The following is a 16024-nucleotide window of genomic DNA, read 5'->3' as shown; positions in this document are numbered from 1 at the left end:
ATGAATAATAGTGCCTCTGGATAAGACTTCCAGACTCCCCAGAAAACGCTTATCATCTGGAATTATATAAAAAAATGTACGTATATTTTATAAAAATCAATATTGTTATACATATTCTTAACACTAAATTGATTAAATAAAGTTTTCGTTCTAATAATTAATTAAATGCATAGAAATTGTACAGAGAAAAAAAGTACCCCTCGTATATTGTTTTGTTTATTGTTTTGTTATATTAAAATTATTTTTTTTACTTCGATATTAATTGTTTGAAAAGTTCACTGTTTGATTGAATAAATTTGATTTGCTGGTATAGTAGGTTGAAAGACTATGTGTGCATTTTAATTGTATGTTTTATGTGGAAAAAAATGAAAGAAACCGTAAAAGTTGAGACTTGAGCACGAAAAAAATATACAATTCTATGGACAAACGTACAATTAATTGAGATGATGAGTAAACACAAATATTCAGACAAATCATGGTGTGAAAGTGAATTTTACTTACCACTCTTCATCAAAAGTTTTGTCCAAAACCATTGATTTTCCCATTTTGCCGAAGTTTTCTTCCCATGGTCACGCACATCAGTCGATATAACCACATCATAAGTCGAAGGTAACGTATTCAACAGAACTAACGAAAACATTTTCTTTATCTCCAATACCAAGTAAAGAAAACCAACAGCAGTAGTTGTGTAGTACTAGCAGTAGCAATTGCAAGAAAACAACATTTTTTTAGCAGTTAATCAACAACTAAAGTTGTATGTGACAACGACATAGCGCAATACTTTGGAACTAATTTAAAAGTTGTATTATTCAAATTTTAAAAAAATTTACCAATAAACACAAGGTAATACCATTTTTATACAAAATATTGAATTCGCAGTAATTAATTAAACGTACCATTTAATTTATAAAATGCTATACTTAAAAATGCATCCATGAATTCAATTTTTTAAACATATTTTTACAGCATCTAATAAACTATCATCTGTAGTAAATAAACGGAAATATCAATGATAAAAAAAAATTTTCAACATTTGGTCCTACATTCTGTTAATTTAATAATAATATGTAGGTTACGCTGCACCTCTATTCAGCTACGTATAAAATGAAGGTCTATGTGCTTGTCTAAGTATAAATTATATAGGTTACATAAGAACGGTGCATGAAAATTCACTTTACCATCATAAACATATCCACAACATCATGTGCTCGCCACCATCTTCTGCTAGGACCTCATAGAGAACAATACCTCATCTCGCATATCCACCGTTTTGGAGTAACGCAAGAAACACGTGTGTGTTTGTAAGTGTATATGTGCAAAAATTTCAGCCAGCTACATACTCGCGGTTGTTGGGACAAAAAGCACGTACGCCACCGAGGACAGCTTCTAATCAGCTGCTTTTACGTCCCTATCTGCTGCAGCTCAAATACTAAACACTCTAGATGTAGGTTATAGGCACCAAGGCATACATATAAGCACGCAACATTGCGTATCTTGGAACATATAAACACCACAAGCATATGTCAGTTTATGAGAGCTGTTGCATGCATACTCGTACCTGCACCTATAAGTGGGAAAAAAAGGGCTGGGTCGGTGGCACACTATCGAACACATTACGTGATCAAGGTAAATAAACATATTTACACGCGCACACAAACTCATGCCGTAGGGGCTGACAGCAGGACTGCATACCGGAAGTATTAGGGAACCTCGCGATTTTACGATGGACAAAACGGCAGTATCGACAGCTACATAGTAGTTTTAGCAGACGTAGTGCTACGGTATGACAAATGTATATGTCAATTGCTGGTGAATGAAATTGTATAGTAGATATTCTGCTTACCGACTTCCACTGCATGGCAACGCCGCTTCACGTGTTTGTTCGCGCCATAGTAAAGTGTTCGAAAATTCGAAAGTGTGAAAAGGGTGCAAATAACCCTTTAATTGTAATGATTGTCGTTTAATGTCTACTGCATTAAAAAATATGCAAAAATGGCGTTAGAACCGAAAAAATTTATACAACACGCTCTATCTCGCTGTTAAAGTACTTACTGATCACCCTGTATATAGGTATACTAGCAGTGTAAGGGGAAGGGAGCACGTGGCTTATATGCGAGAGAGAAAGAGATGGAGCGGTGGACAGTAAATTGGCACGCGCTCTGAGAGAGAGAGAGAGACAGAGCGGGAGGGAGTGTGTAAGCACGAAGTATTGAGGAGAGGGCTTGGGCTGCAGGAAGGATGGCTACGTGTTTTCGTAACGCATTTTCCCTCACGCAGCTGTTCACGACCCAACATAAGAAGTTTCACTTCAAAAAGTTCTTATTTCAAGAAAAACTTTAAATAGTAGAACGCCTTCTCTACCGTTTATTTCGTATGGAACTTAATTTCCTGTAGTTTGATATTGTATTAGACACTAGTCATCACTTACTTCTATGTACATTATTAGTATGTATAAAATCGATCTAATTTTCTCTATTAGTAATTTTTTCTAACATGATAAGAAAGTTTATATTTAATAGCAAAATTTTTTGGACAAACTATGTATAAATAGTTTTTTAAATATGAAGGGGGTGAAGAGTGTTTTATATAGTTATTTTTTTAAGCTTCTATGTTAACACCGGAAGGTCAGTGAATGGCAAGAAAAATAGCGGCTTTGAAAGGACGGTTGAGATAAAAAGTATACTCGATACAATGTGTATTAAGTCAAAATATCGGAGAAATATGTTGAATTCTTCCTTAAGTTGTGGGGGAGCACTGAAGGGGTCCTGGGGGTTATGTGAAATGCCCCACGCATTCACTACCCGGAAAAAAATAAAAACATGGAACAAAAAATAATTTTGGGGGGTTAGCATGCAAAGAAGCGGTGTGCGTGTATGTATTTATTCAAATGTGACTTATGTGGACAATTGTGTATATGGGGCGGAGTAATTATGGTAATATCAGGACAAAGATGGAGTTTTGTAGACGTCTGCACGATTTTACCATTTTATTAACATGTACGTTAGAAGCAGGTAATGTCTGCATAAGTCACTTTATCGAACACATACACACACATACACTAGTAAGGCTTCACCTCTCTATGGGCATTGCTCGCAAACGATCTATAAGCTGAGATTCAAGCAAAATATTTGAATGTAAAGAACTGTAAAATTAGGAAATCATACGAATGTAAAGGTAAATAGTGTTGACTTACACATAATATAAATAACAAAATGTAGGATTATTATATTAATTTCAATGATAAAGTTCTGTAAATAGTTAAAAATACTAATTTTAACAATACCACTTGCTTATATCTTGGCAATGTTACTGTTATTCAAAATATGGAGTTGTTCTTAATTCTAAAAATAAATTTTATTCAACAACATTTTTTCTTATGGATAATTCTACGTATCTTTATTAAGATGCAATACTAAAAAAAATTTATTCATGCATGAAAAAAAAAAAAAAAAATAGTAAAAAAAATATTGAATTAAAAGTTGTCATGTAAATCATGACAACATTATTAAATATTAGTGTATCATGTGATATTTTAATATTTCATTATGTTACAGTTTTGTTAAAAATTATTTAGTTAGAATGTTAGTTTAGCGTAGATCATTGTATTATTTGTTGAAAAAAATATTCATTGAATTTTTTTCTGTAAAATACATTTATTTTTCTGATAACTTTGTACGTACATTAAAAAAACAATAATTCAAATGAAACAAATTTAAAAATTCTGTAATAAAAATCTTATCTAATTATGATTGTACATTATGATGACTTTTACGTATTAGCAGAGACAGACGGATTTTTGAAGAAAAAAATTAATAAATACAGAGCAAACGCATAACAATTTAAATAAACTATTCCAGCTAAATAAAATTATAATAAATGAACAGATTACTATATTCATTAGTTGTTTTTCTTCTTAAAATTAGGGATCAGACTGTTCTGTCTCTTCGTGGTTTCACAGGGCTACTAATAATGACTACCGCGGTTTCTATTAATTTTTTCCTACTTGAATTTCAATAAATATATATGATCATGTCATGTCTTAGAATTACACGTAATTGTTCAAAACTTAATTTATGGGAGAACCCTCACCCTTGCCCCTCACCGTTCCGTGCCGCCCCACCAGCCCATCACAAAAAATTTACTTATGAAATCTGAAATTAAATTTTGCTTCTTTCTACATGATTAAAAAAAAAATTAAATAAAATAAAAGCTGCCCCGTGCCACCACGCAGAGATGTATGCGGATAAAAAGAGATGTATGCTCTAAAAAAGGCAGAAAATTTTCGGACAGTTTGGTAGATACAAAAGCATTTAACTTTTTTACCTTATAAAAAAATTACTTGGAAAAGATAATACTTATAACATAATCTGTCAGTAAAGAAAGGGATTGGTGCGTGGATTCATGCCCTTCCCACGCCGCACCACCCCACGCCTTCATTTCTTTAAAATTCGATTGAAGATCAGCAAATAAGATTTTTCAAACTGACTTACTATAATACTGTTGAGATAAAAATCAGTAAACAGTGGGTACATGGGTACCCAAGTATGAAATAATACTTCTAAAAAATCATATGGCAGACAAACATGATTATAAATATAAATACACCTTCTATAAAACGACATTGTGAACAAAGCTGATGCAATTATCGTTAGAATAAGTATAGCAACGTACATTGGGTGTGGTTAAAAAAAATATTTAAATAATTTATAAATGAACGATTACAAGCAATATATTACGGCACAATATAACATGAACAATTTGTAAGCTGACCAGTACAAGACTGTTCGCTTTCATCAAATCTTCCAGTGATTTCAAAACAATTTCTTACCGCTTACGCTGAAAACATTTCTAATGTGACACTAACATCTGTCACATATGCTAACACATCTATTCTTGTTTCATATCTAATACCAGAAATGTAGTTGTATCTAAAAAACCATCCTGTAATACCGCTTTCTTTAATAGGGTAGTATTACATGCCAGTCAATGTCCCTTCAGAACGTTCATCACCGATAGGTTTTTTGACAGATATTATTTAACACATCAAACGTACATTTAAAATAGCGTGAAAAATAACCACAAATAATGGCAGCTCGTTTAACTGTACCCTTTTTTTTATGTGTTTCCTTTTGAAAAAATTCAATGTAACATGTAACATTATAGAAGAATCGCGTAAAATTTTATTCATAAGATTAGTAGAAATCTTCTAATTTTTTTGGTATGAAAGATTACTTTTTAATAAACCTATTAAATTTTTGAGTAGATCCACAAGTTGATTTTTTAAATAAATTTAGAAAGAGGGGATCAAGTACGCCCTAAAAGTGTGTATATAAGTACATTCATGTAATAAGAACAATTGCCAGCGTTGCTGCATATATTCGAGCTCCTCTCACCTCTCAGAAGTTTTCCCCCGCTTTCGGTGATGAACTTTCTTCAGCCAAAAAATCACCTTAGGCACGAATGGAAAAATTGTGAAAAAATAAAATTCAAAAATTCAGTAAATAAATCATAGAATACAAAAAAAATGTTTAAAAGATTTTTGAAAATGTCGAAAAAAGATTTTTAAAATTTCTGAAAAATTATTTAATTATCGTTTAAATAACAAATAAATAATGAATAAATAGGAAAGATTCTGTGCTCAAAATATATATATACAAGTTTAAAAAGTCATTAACTAAAAACAATTAGTTCTTTAAATGAACAAGTTATTTATCAATGCAACTATTATTTGATCTACATCGTTAGGCATTAGTTATATATTTTTTTCTTTTACGGGTTACCGCAATAGCCTATTGGTCTAGTCACCAGGGCCACCCACTCACTGCCTATGTGTGGGGGTGTATTACTACACCCATTTACCGATCCCTTAAGTAATATCGTATCTATCGTAGTATAGACACAGTGGGAATATCTCCGGTGGTGCATCGAGTCCATTCACCACTGTGTAGTCTTTCCCTGGAGAAAACTCCGTATTTTAGGTAATTGTCCTCGCCGGTTAACCTGGCGCTCTGTACCAAAGTGTCAGATCCAGGCTAATTAGCATCCCCGCAGAAGCCCCATGTTTCAGGGATCACTCCTCGCTGGTAAGATTGCGGGTACATGGAACCACGTAAAGCGTAAAGCTTATCGCGTATCGCATAAAAGTAAGAAAGGTTAGGTATCCGCCAGTTTGTGGTCACAAAAAAGCTTAAAACTCTAAGTTCTCAACACTGTACCTACATGTCAAATAAAAAGTTTACAAGTATTTGTAACTGCCCACGTACTCCTTTTTTTATTTTTATTTGAGAGCTGTAAACGCATTTTATACAGCTTAACAATACTTCTCATTTTTTCTTTGCGATATTGGTTCATTGCATAGGTCGTACAGACTTTCGACAATTTGTCCAAAGTTCTTGCGATTTGGTTTCGTATCCAAGTTAAAAATCCAATTAATTATACAATTGACACTTCAATTTCTACTATTGACATTCGCTACTGACTGTATTTACAGGTTGCGTACTTTATTTACGCTTTACGCAAAAAAATTCGTTATTGTGCTCATGGGGAACAAAATATGCGCGTAACTTTATTTTTTTCATGAGTGCGAGTGAGACAGCATGTGTTACGCCAACGTAATACTAACTGTGATAGGTTTAAAAACACTTACGCACGTATTTTTTACTCCCATGAGCACGATGACAAATTTTTTCGCGTAAAGCGTACCTTACCTAACTTTCCCTGATCCTATGGTTTTACGCGATACGCTTTACGCGGTTCCATGTGCCATCATCCTAACACTGGTGATCCCTGTCTGGCATCTGGTACATAGAGATATTAAAATAGAGCACGCCCAGGGCCAAAATTTTTCGATACACGGAGTGAGAGAGAAGGCTGCCAGTGATTCCCCGTGTGTCTTTGTCTCATAGCCATAAACATAGATAGTGAGCAGTTGCGCATGCTTTAGTTAGACAAAGATACAAGGAGACTCACTGGCAGCCTCCTTTCTCATTCCACGTATCGCGCCCTCTTATAGTAAACCAGACCTCTGGCGTGCTCTATTCTTATATCTCTATGGTCTGGCATCGGATCCGCTAATCACTACTTATAACCCTAATACTGTTCCGCATTCACCTAGGCCCGAAGATTTGTGGGGCAAGGAAAAAATCTTGGAATCACTCTGAAGAAAAATTTCACAGAATAACCCGCCCGAAACAGCTGGAGTTTCATAGGAACTTCATCCGGTGAAAACAGTTTTTGAAAAAATCTGCACTCAGCGGAAATTGAACCCACGACCCCTAAAATGGCGTTGTATCAGTAACAAGCACGCTCACCACTGAGCCAACGCCGCTCCTTATTAGTTATGTATTTATCAGTAAACCATATCATGGGACAATATATAAGTTGATATTTGTATGTATAAAAATAATAAAGGTGATATTTATATGTACGTATAAAAATGCGACTATATATCACCTTTATTATTTTTATATATACAAATATCAACTTATATATTGTCCCATGATATGGTTTACTGATAAATACATAACTAATATATATATATATATATATATAAGTGAGGATCCACCTTCCTGTGCGCTCCACGCGCTAATACCCTAATTTTCGAATATCAGGTATATACTTCATTGTTTTAGTTTGTATTTTGAAATTAAAAAAATAAAAAAATCTGTGTGAAGTAGTTTAAGAATCAAAACAAAAGTAGTATAAAGTTAATAAATCCTTTTTTATAAATTTATAAGACAATTTTTGGCCTGGTTTCTGATCTCAGAAAATATCCAAGGAGATAAAATTTGTAAAACTTTTTTAATCATTTCATGTATTATAGACTGTTCCCGAAAAAAAAGGTTCAAAATTTTCTTTCTATTTCACTTTATCACAGTATGAGATTTTAATCATCCCTGATGTTAAGTATGGATGAGAATATTAAAGCAAGTAATTAAAATAAAAAAATTGCGGTTGTATAATAAAATCTTACGCTAATTGGATATCTTTGCTTTTTTCTTAATTATTTAACTTGTTTTTTGTTGTATATACATCGTTATACATCTTAATAGTCATCCAATGATGTATATATATATATATATATATATATATATATATATATACATATATCAGTATGTACATCATTGAATGACTAACATAACTAATTTAAAATAGTAGTTTTGTAGATAAACTAGAAAAAAATAAGAAATTTTAGATTGATTACGGTAGTCTAAACTCTTAAAAAAATGATTTGTTGAAAAAAAAATTTCTTTTTATACAGCATCGTCCAGTACATAAAAGGCAACGTGAAAGCTACGATAGAATTTTGAAATGCGTCACGCACTTAATATACTTATTGACCACGACGGCACAAAGTGAGAATGACAAGGCAGAAATGCGGTCTTTGGTGTTCGATTTAGTAAAGCAAAGTCCAAGATCGTCCTCAACGGAAGACACTCTCTTACATCTCTGCGTCTCACACTTAAACACAATAAGTTCAAGTTATTTTAGTGCCGACGAAATTCACGTAAGATATGTTATTAATAAAATTGTTCACAACTTAGTGCGTTTCCTTTTACTTACTATTTTTGTATTACAAAAAATCTTTTATTTATCTTTATTATAAAATAAAAAATATGCCCTGATTCTTCACATTTTTCCATTTGTTTCAGAAGATTTTTCCGAATTTTAAAGTGGTGAAACTTTTGTTAGAAGTCGGAGCACCTGTGAATGCCCGAAACGAATCTCGATCTACACCTTTGCATGTAGCTAGTAACGTTTATAACTTTAAAAATCACGTACGTGATGTACTTTATACCAAATACAATAAAAAATAATAATACATTAAACAATAAGTATTATTTATAATTATTATTTTTATTTCAGCTGGTTAAACTATTGTTGGACTACGGCGCACATTTGGATACGCCGAACAAAGCAGGAGACACTCCAGCTAAACTTATATCTTCAAATTCGCTCAACAATATCAATCTTGTTCAATACTTGACGCTTCAGTGCCAAGCTGCCCAAGCTGTCTGCAAGTATGGCATCAAATCGAAAGAATTGCCGCTTACACTTTATCATTTTCTCGAATACCATAGAACTGAATAATTTTCAAGTTTGATGATTTTATTTTGATTGCAACAAATTAATTGTTGGACTGTACTTTAGATTTGAGACTTGTACACTCATATATTGTCTTTTGTTAATTCTAATATTAAATTGTCAATAATAGATTTGCACTGCATGGTTCATGACAACTGCAATATCAATATTGATAAATAGTATGGGCATGGTAAGCAATAAATGAATTCTCGTTTGAAATATCAAAAAAATAACTGGATCATAACATTTCAAAGCTTAGGCCCAACGCACAATATTTGTGGGTGACCCTATAAATAAAATCAAACAATAATTGCTGTTCTTTACAATAACAATAAATAAATACAAAACAATAGTTCTCCTTGACACTTGCTCTTTCGTTATGACTAATGGTAAATATACAGACAAGAAATACTAAGTGATTGGAGCATGACTGTTTACTAAAAAGTATGTACACAGTTGATCAATATTTGAATCATACAGGTGCTAGGACAGCACGTCAGCCTGACAAGCATTGCGCTTTAACAAATACACATTGCTCCAAACAAAACACACATAATTAAAAACTATGCACTTCGATACATATAAAATCAAGAAAAATAAGTTGTTTTTATTTAATTCAAATGTATTGACGTGTACAGTTTTTAATTATGTATATTTTTTTGGGGCAATGTGCAATTTGATTTGTAAAAGTGCAATACTTATCAGGCTGCCGTGCTGTCCTAGCTCATGCATGATGTAGATGTCCTGAAATGGCCATTAGTAAAATGGCGAAATATTGGTCAACTGTATACATACTTTTTGATAAATAGTCATGCGCCAATCACTCAGTACTTCTCGTCGATATCATTTACCAACAATAAATAAAGTTTCGACAACTTACAATATTTAATCTTTTTAACCGAATTTTTCGACGTATGGTACCTGTGAGCTAGTTATACAAATATAAAAGTTATTGTACAAAACTCATCATTTTTATGAAGAAAGATATTAAGTAAATAAAAACAAACTTAAAATTAATTACAGTCCTCACGTATTAAATAAAGTTATTAATAGTCTAACCTGCCCAAGGCCCATTAGGTTATGATTCAATTTTTCTTGAACAACTTTTATTCATATAACTGATCGTTTGTATCATTTTTTCCGTTCAAATAAGCAGGGGCGGCAGTTGGAGTTTTGACCGAATGGGTAGTTTAAAAAAAAAATATATATATATATATAAAGAATATTTTCTGTTATATTTTCTATTCTATTAATAGATGCATACATTATATATATATATATATATATATATATATATATATATATATATATATATATGTATAATGTATGCATCAAGAAAATATATATGCATATATATGTACACGTGTGTGCGTGTGCGAGTGCTGCGTGTGTGTATGTGTGTGTGCGTGTGTCAAAAAGGAATATACATGAAAAAGAGGTGAGATGTAAAAACACAAAGTAAGTTTCTTCTGATTACAGAATAAAACTTGTAAAACTTTTCATATTTGTTAATTTAAAAAAATAACAAACACTTTTTTAATTATTTGCGTGATGCAAAGACAGTGCTGCGCTTCTTATGGACCGAAATAAATTTATTTAATAATTCTTCCAAATCAAGATCATCAGTAATTTCAGAATACACGTGCAAAAGAGCTATCGAATTGCGTCGATCCTGTAGCATTGTAGTCCTTAAGTAACTTTTAAGGCGACGTATAAACGAAAAACTTCTCTTATTAGAACATGGAGATCCTGGTATTGTAATTGTAAGCGAATAAAATGCACAAACTCTGGAATGAGTTCTCGAATCCAATCGAATTTTTTTAAGAACGCTACTACCTCTTTCAAGTTTTTTACCTGCTCATTTTGTCTCTTTAATATTTGTAAAAACATGTCTCTATCACTTATCAATCGATCTTTATCAAAAACATTCTTATAAAATTTGATAATCTCATCTTCATCTGTGGAATGCCCGAGTGCAAATTTTTCTAAAGTTTTAAAAAATTTCGCGGAATCGGTGTCGAATCGACTTTTTAGAGACGCCATTAATTGGCCGAAAATTTCAAAATAAGATTTTCTGAAAAACTCTTCAAGTGTCCTAAATGTAATTTTGCGCTGTCGTGGAATTTGAGGTTCGGCAAGTTCAAGATCAATACTTGCTTTCACACTTTTATCCCAAATTTCTTTAAATTTAGAATTACGTGACTTATTTAAAGCGTAGGTTACAGCTTTTTCTTTATCGTGTGATTCAATGACACATACTTCAGACTTTTGCAAGTCTGTGTTCAAAATCTCTATTTGATCAAAAAGTTCAATCATTAGAGTCAAATAAAATATGCAGTCGAATGATTCCATATAATGATAGAATCCTGAAGCTGTGGCTGATACTATGCTATCGACTTCCTTATCAATTGAGCGATCATAAAAAAAATTGCATTAATTCGGCATAGTTCTCTCTTACAGTCTTTAATGATTTTATTTGAACCACCCATCTGTGAAAAAAAATAAACATATGTACACAAGCTTGAATTATAATTTAAAAAAACTCTTAACTTGAGTACAAACCTCGTTGGGCAGTAAGCTGCAAGATAAGGTAAACTATTATCACTCTGTAAGTCTTTAAATTGTGCTATACGTTTTGGCGAATGACGTATAAAGTTGATCAAATCATTGACGATCCCAATGAAGTACCTTGCATTTGGAACTTTCTCTATTCCATCCATGAAAAATTTGATGCTTCATCGTAGAATTGACCTTTTAGTTTGGAGATCGGCCGCTTGTGTCGGATAAAAATATTATTTACAAGATCAAATAACGTCTCAGATAGACTATTTATTGTTGAGAAAAATCCAATGAATTACTCTTTTGCAGATAAGTCTTCGGGAACGATTCTGAGGCAAACAGAAACTTGCTCAGTTCGGGATGCATCTGCAGTTTCATCCAATAAAATGGAAAAATATTCAACGTCTCTTATCTCATTTTTAATGTTTGTTAAGACTGTAGTGGCCATCAGCTCGAGAATTTCATCTTGACTGTCATGATGAAGCCATTTGTAGCCATCCCTTTGCAACCAAAATCTCAATCCTTGTACATCTTCAGCTCGAGCTCTTAAAAATATCATGAAGTTCGAATTTTCATCGTTATTAGCACCTCGAATCGGAAGACCTTGTCTCACTAGTGCTTTGAGAGTACTAAATATTTTTAATAGTGCTGTTCGATTATCCATCATTTGTTTCTGCTGAGCTGATGATAAAGATTGTGCAATGTTGACACTTTCAATATTTTTCAAAGCTTCAGTACAGTCAATGTGTAAAGAACTTGTTTTATGAGTCTTTATTCGATCAGCTCCATGCTTCCAGTTGGAAAATCCACCATCAACCCAGGCCTGCTTTGATTTCAGTTTATGTGAGTCAAAAGCGCTGATTAGATTTCGCTCACATGCATCTGTACCGATAGTACAAATACCTTGACTATTTTGGTTTAGTCCAAGCCACGGATGATTTTTGGCCCAGCTATTAAAAATTGTAGGCACCGAAGAAATATTTACAGTCAGGGCTGGAAAAAAAATCATACAAATAACAGGTTTTGTGTATATATTTTGATCAGCTGTATGAATGAGCCTTGTCATATGGGCACCCGTGGTATACAATTCGATAATAGAAGTAAAGCTTATAAAATCATTGTTTACACACACACATAAATATAGGTAGAGTACCTCTGGCAAACTGTTTTGGTTTTCAACGGACTAACGCTACATATGAATACACACACGCACACCTATATACATGAAATCTCGTGAGATTATCGCGGCTTTTAAAGGACAAACTCCTGTAATTAATTAACTGTAATAAAGTGCACCCACGGTTTTCAGTATTAACTGGCTCGACTGATTCATCAATGGCTCCAGTGGACGTAGAAGCCACTTCTGAATAAGATTTCTCTTCTTTATTTTGCTGCCTAATAGCATCATCTACACTCTCCTCGTTTTTCCTTTTTATTCTCACCACGAATCTATCCATCTTCGTTCAATACCGATGTATATATACATATATTATATTCATTTCAAAAAACTTTCACTTTCTTAACTTAACTTGAGATTTAATGAGCAAACGGCAGTATCGAGAATCGTCACAGCAGATCTCTCGTCGTTCCGTCCTTGATAATAGTTTATCAAGACTCGAGTGCTGCGAAAGGTGCTAGTCAAACTTTGTATAAATTTGTCTCAAGGAGCTCTCTGATTTGTCATAATCAACTTTAACATTTATATGATCTATATACCTTTATGTGATCTGGAGCTGTTCAGTGTGTACTTAAGACCTAGATTAATCAGATGTGTGTGTGTACATATATATGTGTGTGTGTGTGTGTGTGTGTGTATGCGCGTGTGTATATAGGTATACTTATAACGTTTATCGCCCGTCGCGCGATATCTTTTCTTTTGAAACACTCCAAATAAATTATTTAGAACAAATGACTCATTTTGAATACTTCCAAAGTTCGGGTAGGTATTTTACCCACTCAACCCACTGCAACCGCCGGCCCTACAAATAAGTGTCATGTAACAGTTACAGTTTTCATCATGTTTATCTTTGTAACCTTTTAATATGCTTTTATAGTGCCTAGACGTTTGCCCCAGATAAATATAACTGCAATCAGGGCAGTCTAACACCCACAAAGCGTGAAATGTGTTGTCTGAAAGATACATGAAATGTTTATATATATATATATATCGCTTAAATCTTTCAGAAAGACCTATGTGAAAAATTACAATGAAATGTTTGATATTCGAATAAGTTGACTCGTTATACTATTTTAATCATTTTTGAAACATATCACAAACTGTTCCGGTAACATTTCAGAGCACATTTTTGTAATATTTCAATAAATGACTTTTTTTAATCTTCAAATAATTTTAGGATGGCAGAATATAAGGGATTCAAAAATATTTGAAGTATTCCTTCGAAATTGTTTAAAACATTGTTTAGAACGGTTACACAAGTATTTTAAAGTTGACATATGGAACCTCTCATTTCTTCGAAAGGATTTATAATTAAAAAAATTCACAATTTGTTTGAAAATTTATCATTATTTTGTCAACAATATTTTACCAACATTTACTGCAATGTTACTTAATTTTCAAATAATAATTTGAGGATAAATGATTTTTTTGTTTAGCTCAATACTTTGAGGGAACTTTTTAAATACTTTCTTTGATCTTTATTCAATCCTTATAAGCAATAATCTAAAATGTTAAAGTAGTTCGAACAGTTTTTTAATTGTTTTGCAAAGTAACACTCATTTTGTACAAATAATTCCAAGATATTTTTTAAAATGTTTTATTATTTTGACATAGTTATTTAAGTACAACTCATTGTTATATTTTTTATTGTTGTTACAAATAAATGTTTAAAATGATCACTAAAATCTTGTTTTTATTAACAAAATTTAAAAATAGGTAAAAAGCAAAGAAAGTTGTCGAGATGTAGCACTAATTTTTGTATGATTTTTCCAAAGATTTCAACAATATTTTTATCATTGTTTTATTTTGGTTTGTATCATTTTTATTAGAAAATAGATAGTAACATTTTGTAGAATAGCTCTAAAAACGTTTTACCTAAAAGATACACGAAACGTCTACAAAATTGTGTGATAAATTTTGAGTGAATCTTTTATAAATGTTAACACATGTTGTGTAAATAATAAAAATATAAAGTAAAAAAATTTTTTTTACAACAATTACCAGTAAATTTTATTTTTAAATTATCTGTAATACTTGGTAGACCACTTCTCAAAAAATTATTGAAACGTCCCGTATAATTCTTATATGCTTAATAAAATATAAGATAGAAAAGAAACACAAAAACATAGAATAAAGGTGCAGCTGAATTTTATTTGAAATATTGCAACGATTCATTTGTTACTGTTTTACTCATTTTTAAATAATTATTCTTGTGAAAAAGATATTTTTTTATGAAAAAAAAAACTCTTTAGAGTTTTAAACAAAAAATATTGTTAGAGCTATGCCTAGAGTCTTTTATTTATAAGAAAAAATCTAAAATGCAAAAGATACATAAAAAGTTTCCAAACAGCACTAGTGGCTAGTCTGATATTTTTTAATAGGTCTCAACAACATTTACTTAAACGTTATGTTAATCTCTAATTATAATTTTTAAGAAAAAAATTACTATTTTGTTTTGTGAAATAATTTCCGAAATGGTACGTTACGTCACTAGGACACAAAGTACAAACATGAGCACCTGAAGGGCACAATTGTTGTATGTAGGTGCCCGAGTCGCGTATAATGTTTTTCTTACCGAGCGAGGGTACAAAGTGCAATTTTATGCCCGCGGTAAAAAATGTTTTATAAAAGATTATCATCCAGATGATAACACCAAAATTATGGATCTAAAGTGTTTTTGAACAATTTTTAAACAACTGTCAATTGGAAAAAAAAATTTTTTTAAAGAATTGTTCAAAAACACCTTTCCTCCCCAGTTTTGGTATTATCATACGGATGATAATGCCTTATATACCTTTGATAAATTAGATTTGGACACAATCTTGTTTCTTGAAAATTTGAGACAGTCCAGTCTGCAGGAGTGCAGATACAGCTGCAAAAAATCCTGAAGGAAATGGGCGCAATAACTACGCAGAAATTGCTGCAGTATTTTCTGCAGGATGGTTTTGTAAGGGAAAAATGCTCTTTGAACTATCAATTGCTGTTAATGAAAAATAAAATGTACATCTCATGAAATTCTTTGAGAATTGTATCAACAACGTCATCTGGAAGCATTACTATCTTAGCAAGTATCATCTTAAATAAGATGTTAACACAAAATTTTTAGCAATGGTGCACTTTTCAGCACCATTAGAAGAGGGCTATGTGGTCTACGTATAGTGTAAAAATAAATGTTTAAACAAAAATATCCAACCTTTCTGCATT

General features: G+C 32.1%; 1 protein-coding gene across 6 annotated transcripts in view; it reads left to right on the top strand.

The window, feature by feature from the left end:
- The window catches only part of LOC106644772 (protein fem-1 homolog C), a 144307-nt gene extending 134769 nt beyond the window's left edge, over positions 1-9538 (top strand). For 5 of the 6 annotated variants that reach the window (XM_014360437.2, XM_089597562.1, XM_014360438.2 and 2 more), the window contains 3 exons: positions 8261-8506; positions 8652-8777; positions 8866-9538. In XM_014360437.2, the coding sequence (XP_014215923.2) occupies positions 8261-8506; positions 8652-8777; positions 8866-9090 (597 nt within the window). In that variant the 3' untranslated portion in view covers positions 9091-9538. The remainder of the gene's footprint in view (positions 1-8260; positions 8507-8651; positions 8778-8865) is intronic. The other variant, XM_023391499.2, reaches the window with a different exon arrangement.
- The last annotated feature ends 6486 nt before the right edge of the window (positions 9539-16024 follow it).

This window comes from Copidosoma floridanum, unplaced genomic scaffold, assembly GCF_036245765.1.
Source record: "Copidosoma floridanum isolate Cflo_tuat_1 unplaced genomic scaffold, Cflo_Japanese_pri ptg000033l, whole genome shotgun sequence".
Taxonomy (NCBI): Eukaryota; Metazoa; Arthropoda; class Insecta; order Hymenoptera; family Encyrtidae; genus Copidosoma; species Copidosoma floridanum.
Note: the sequence above shows the minus strand (reverse complement) of the source record. Positions and strands in the feature narration are given on the sequence as shown.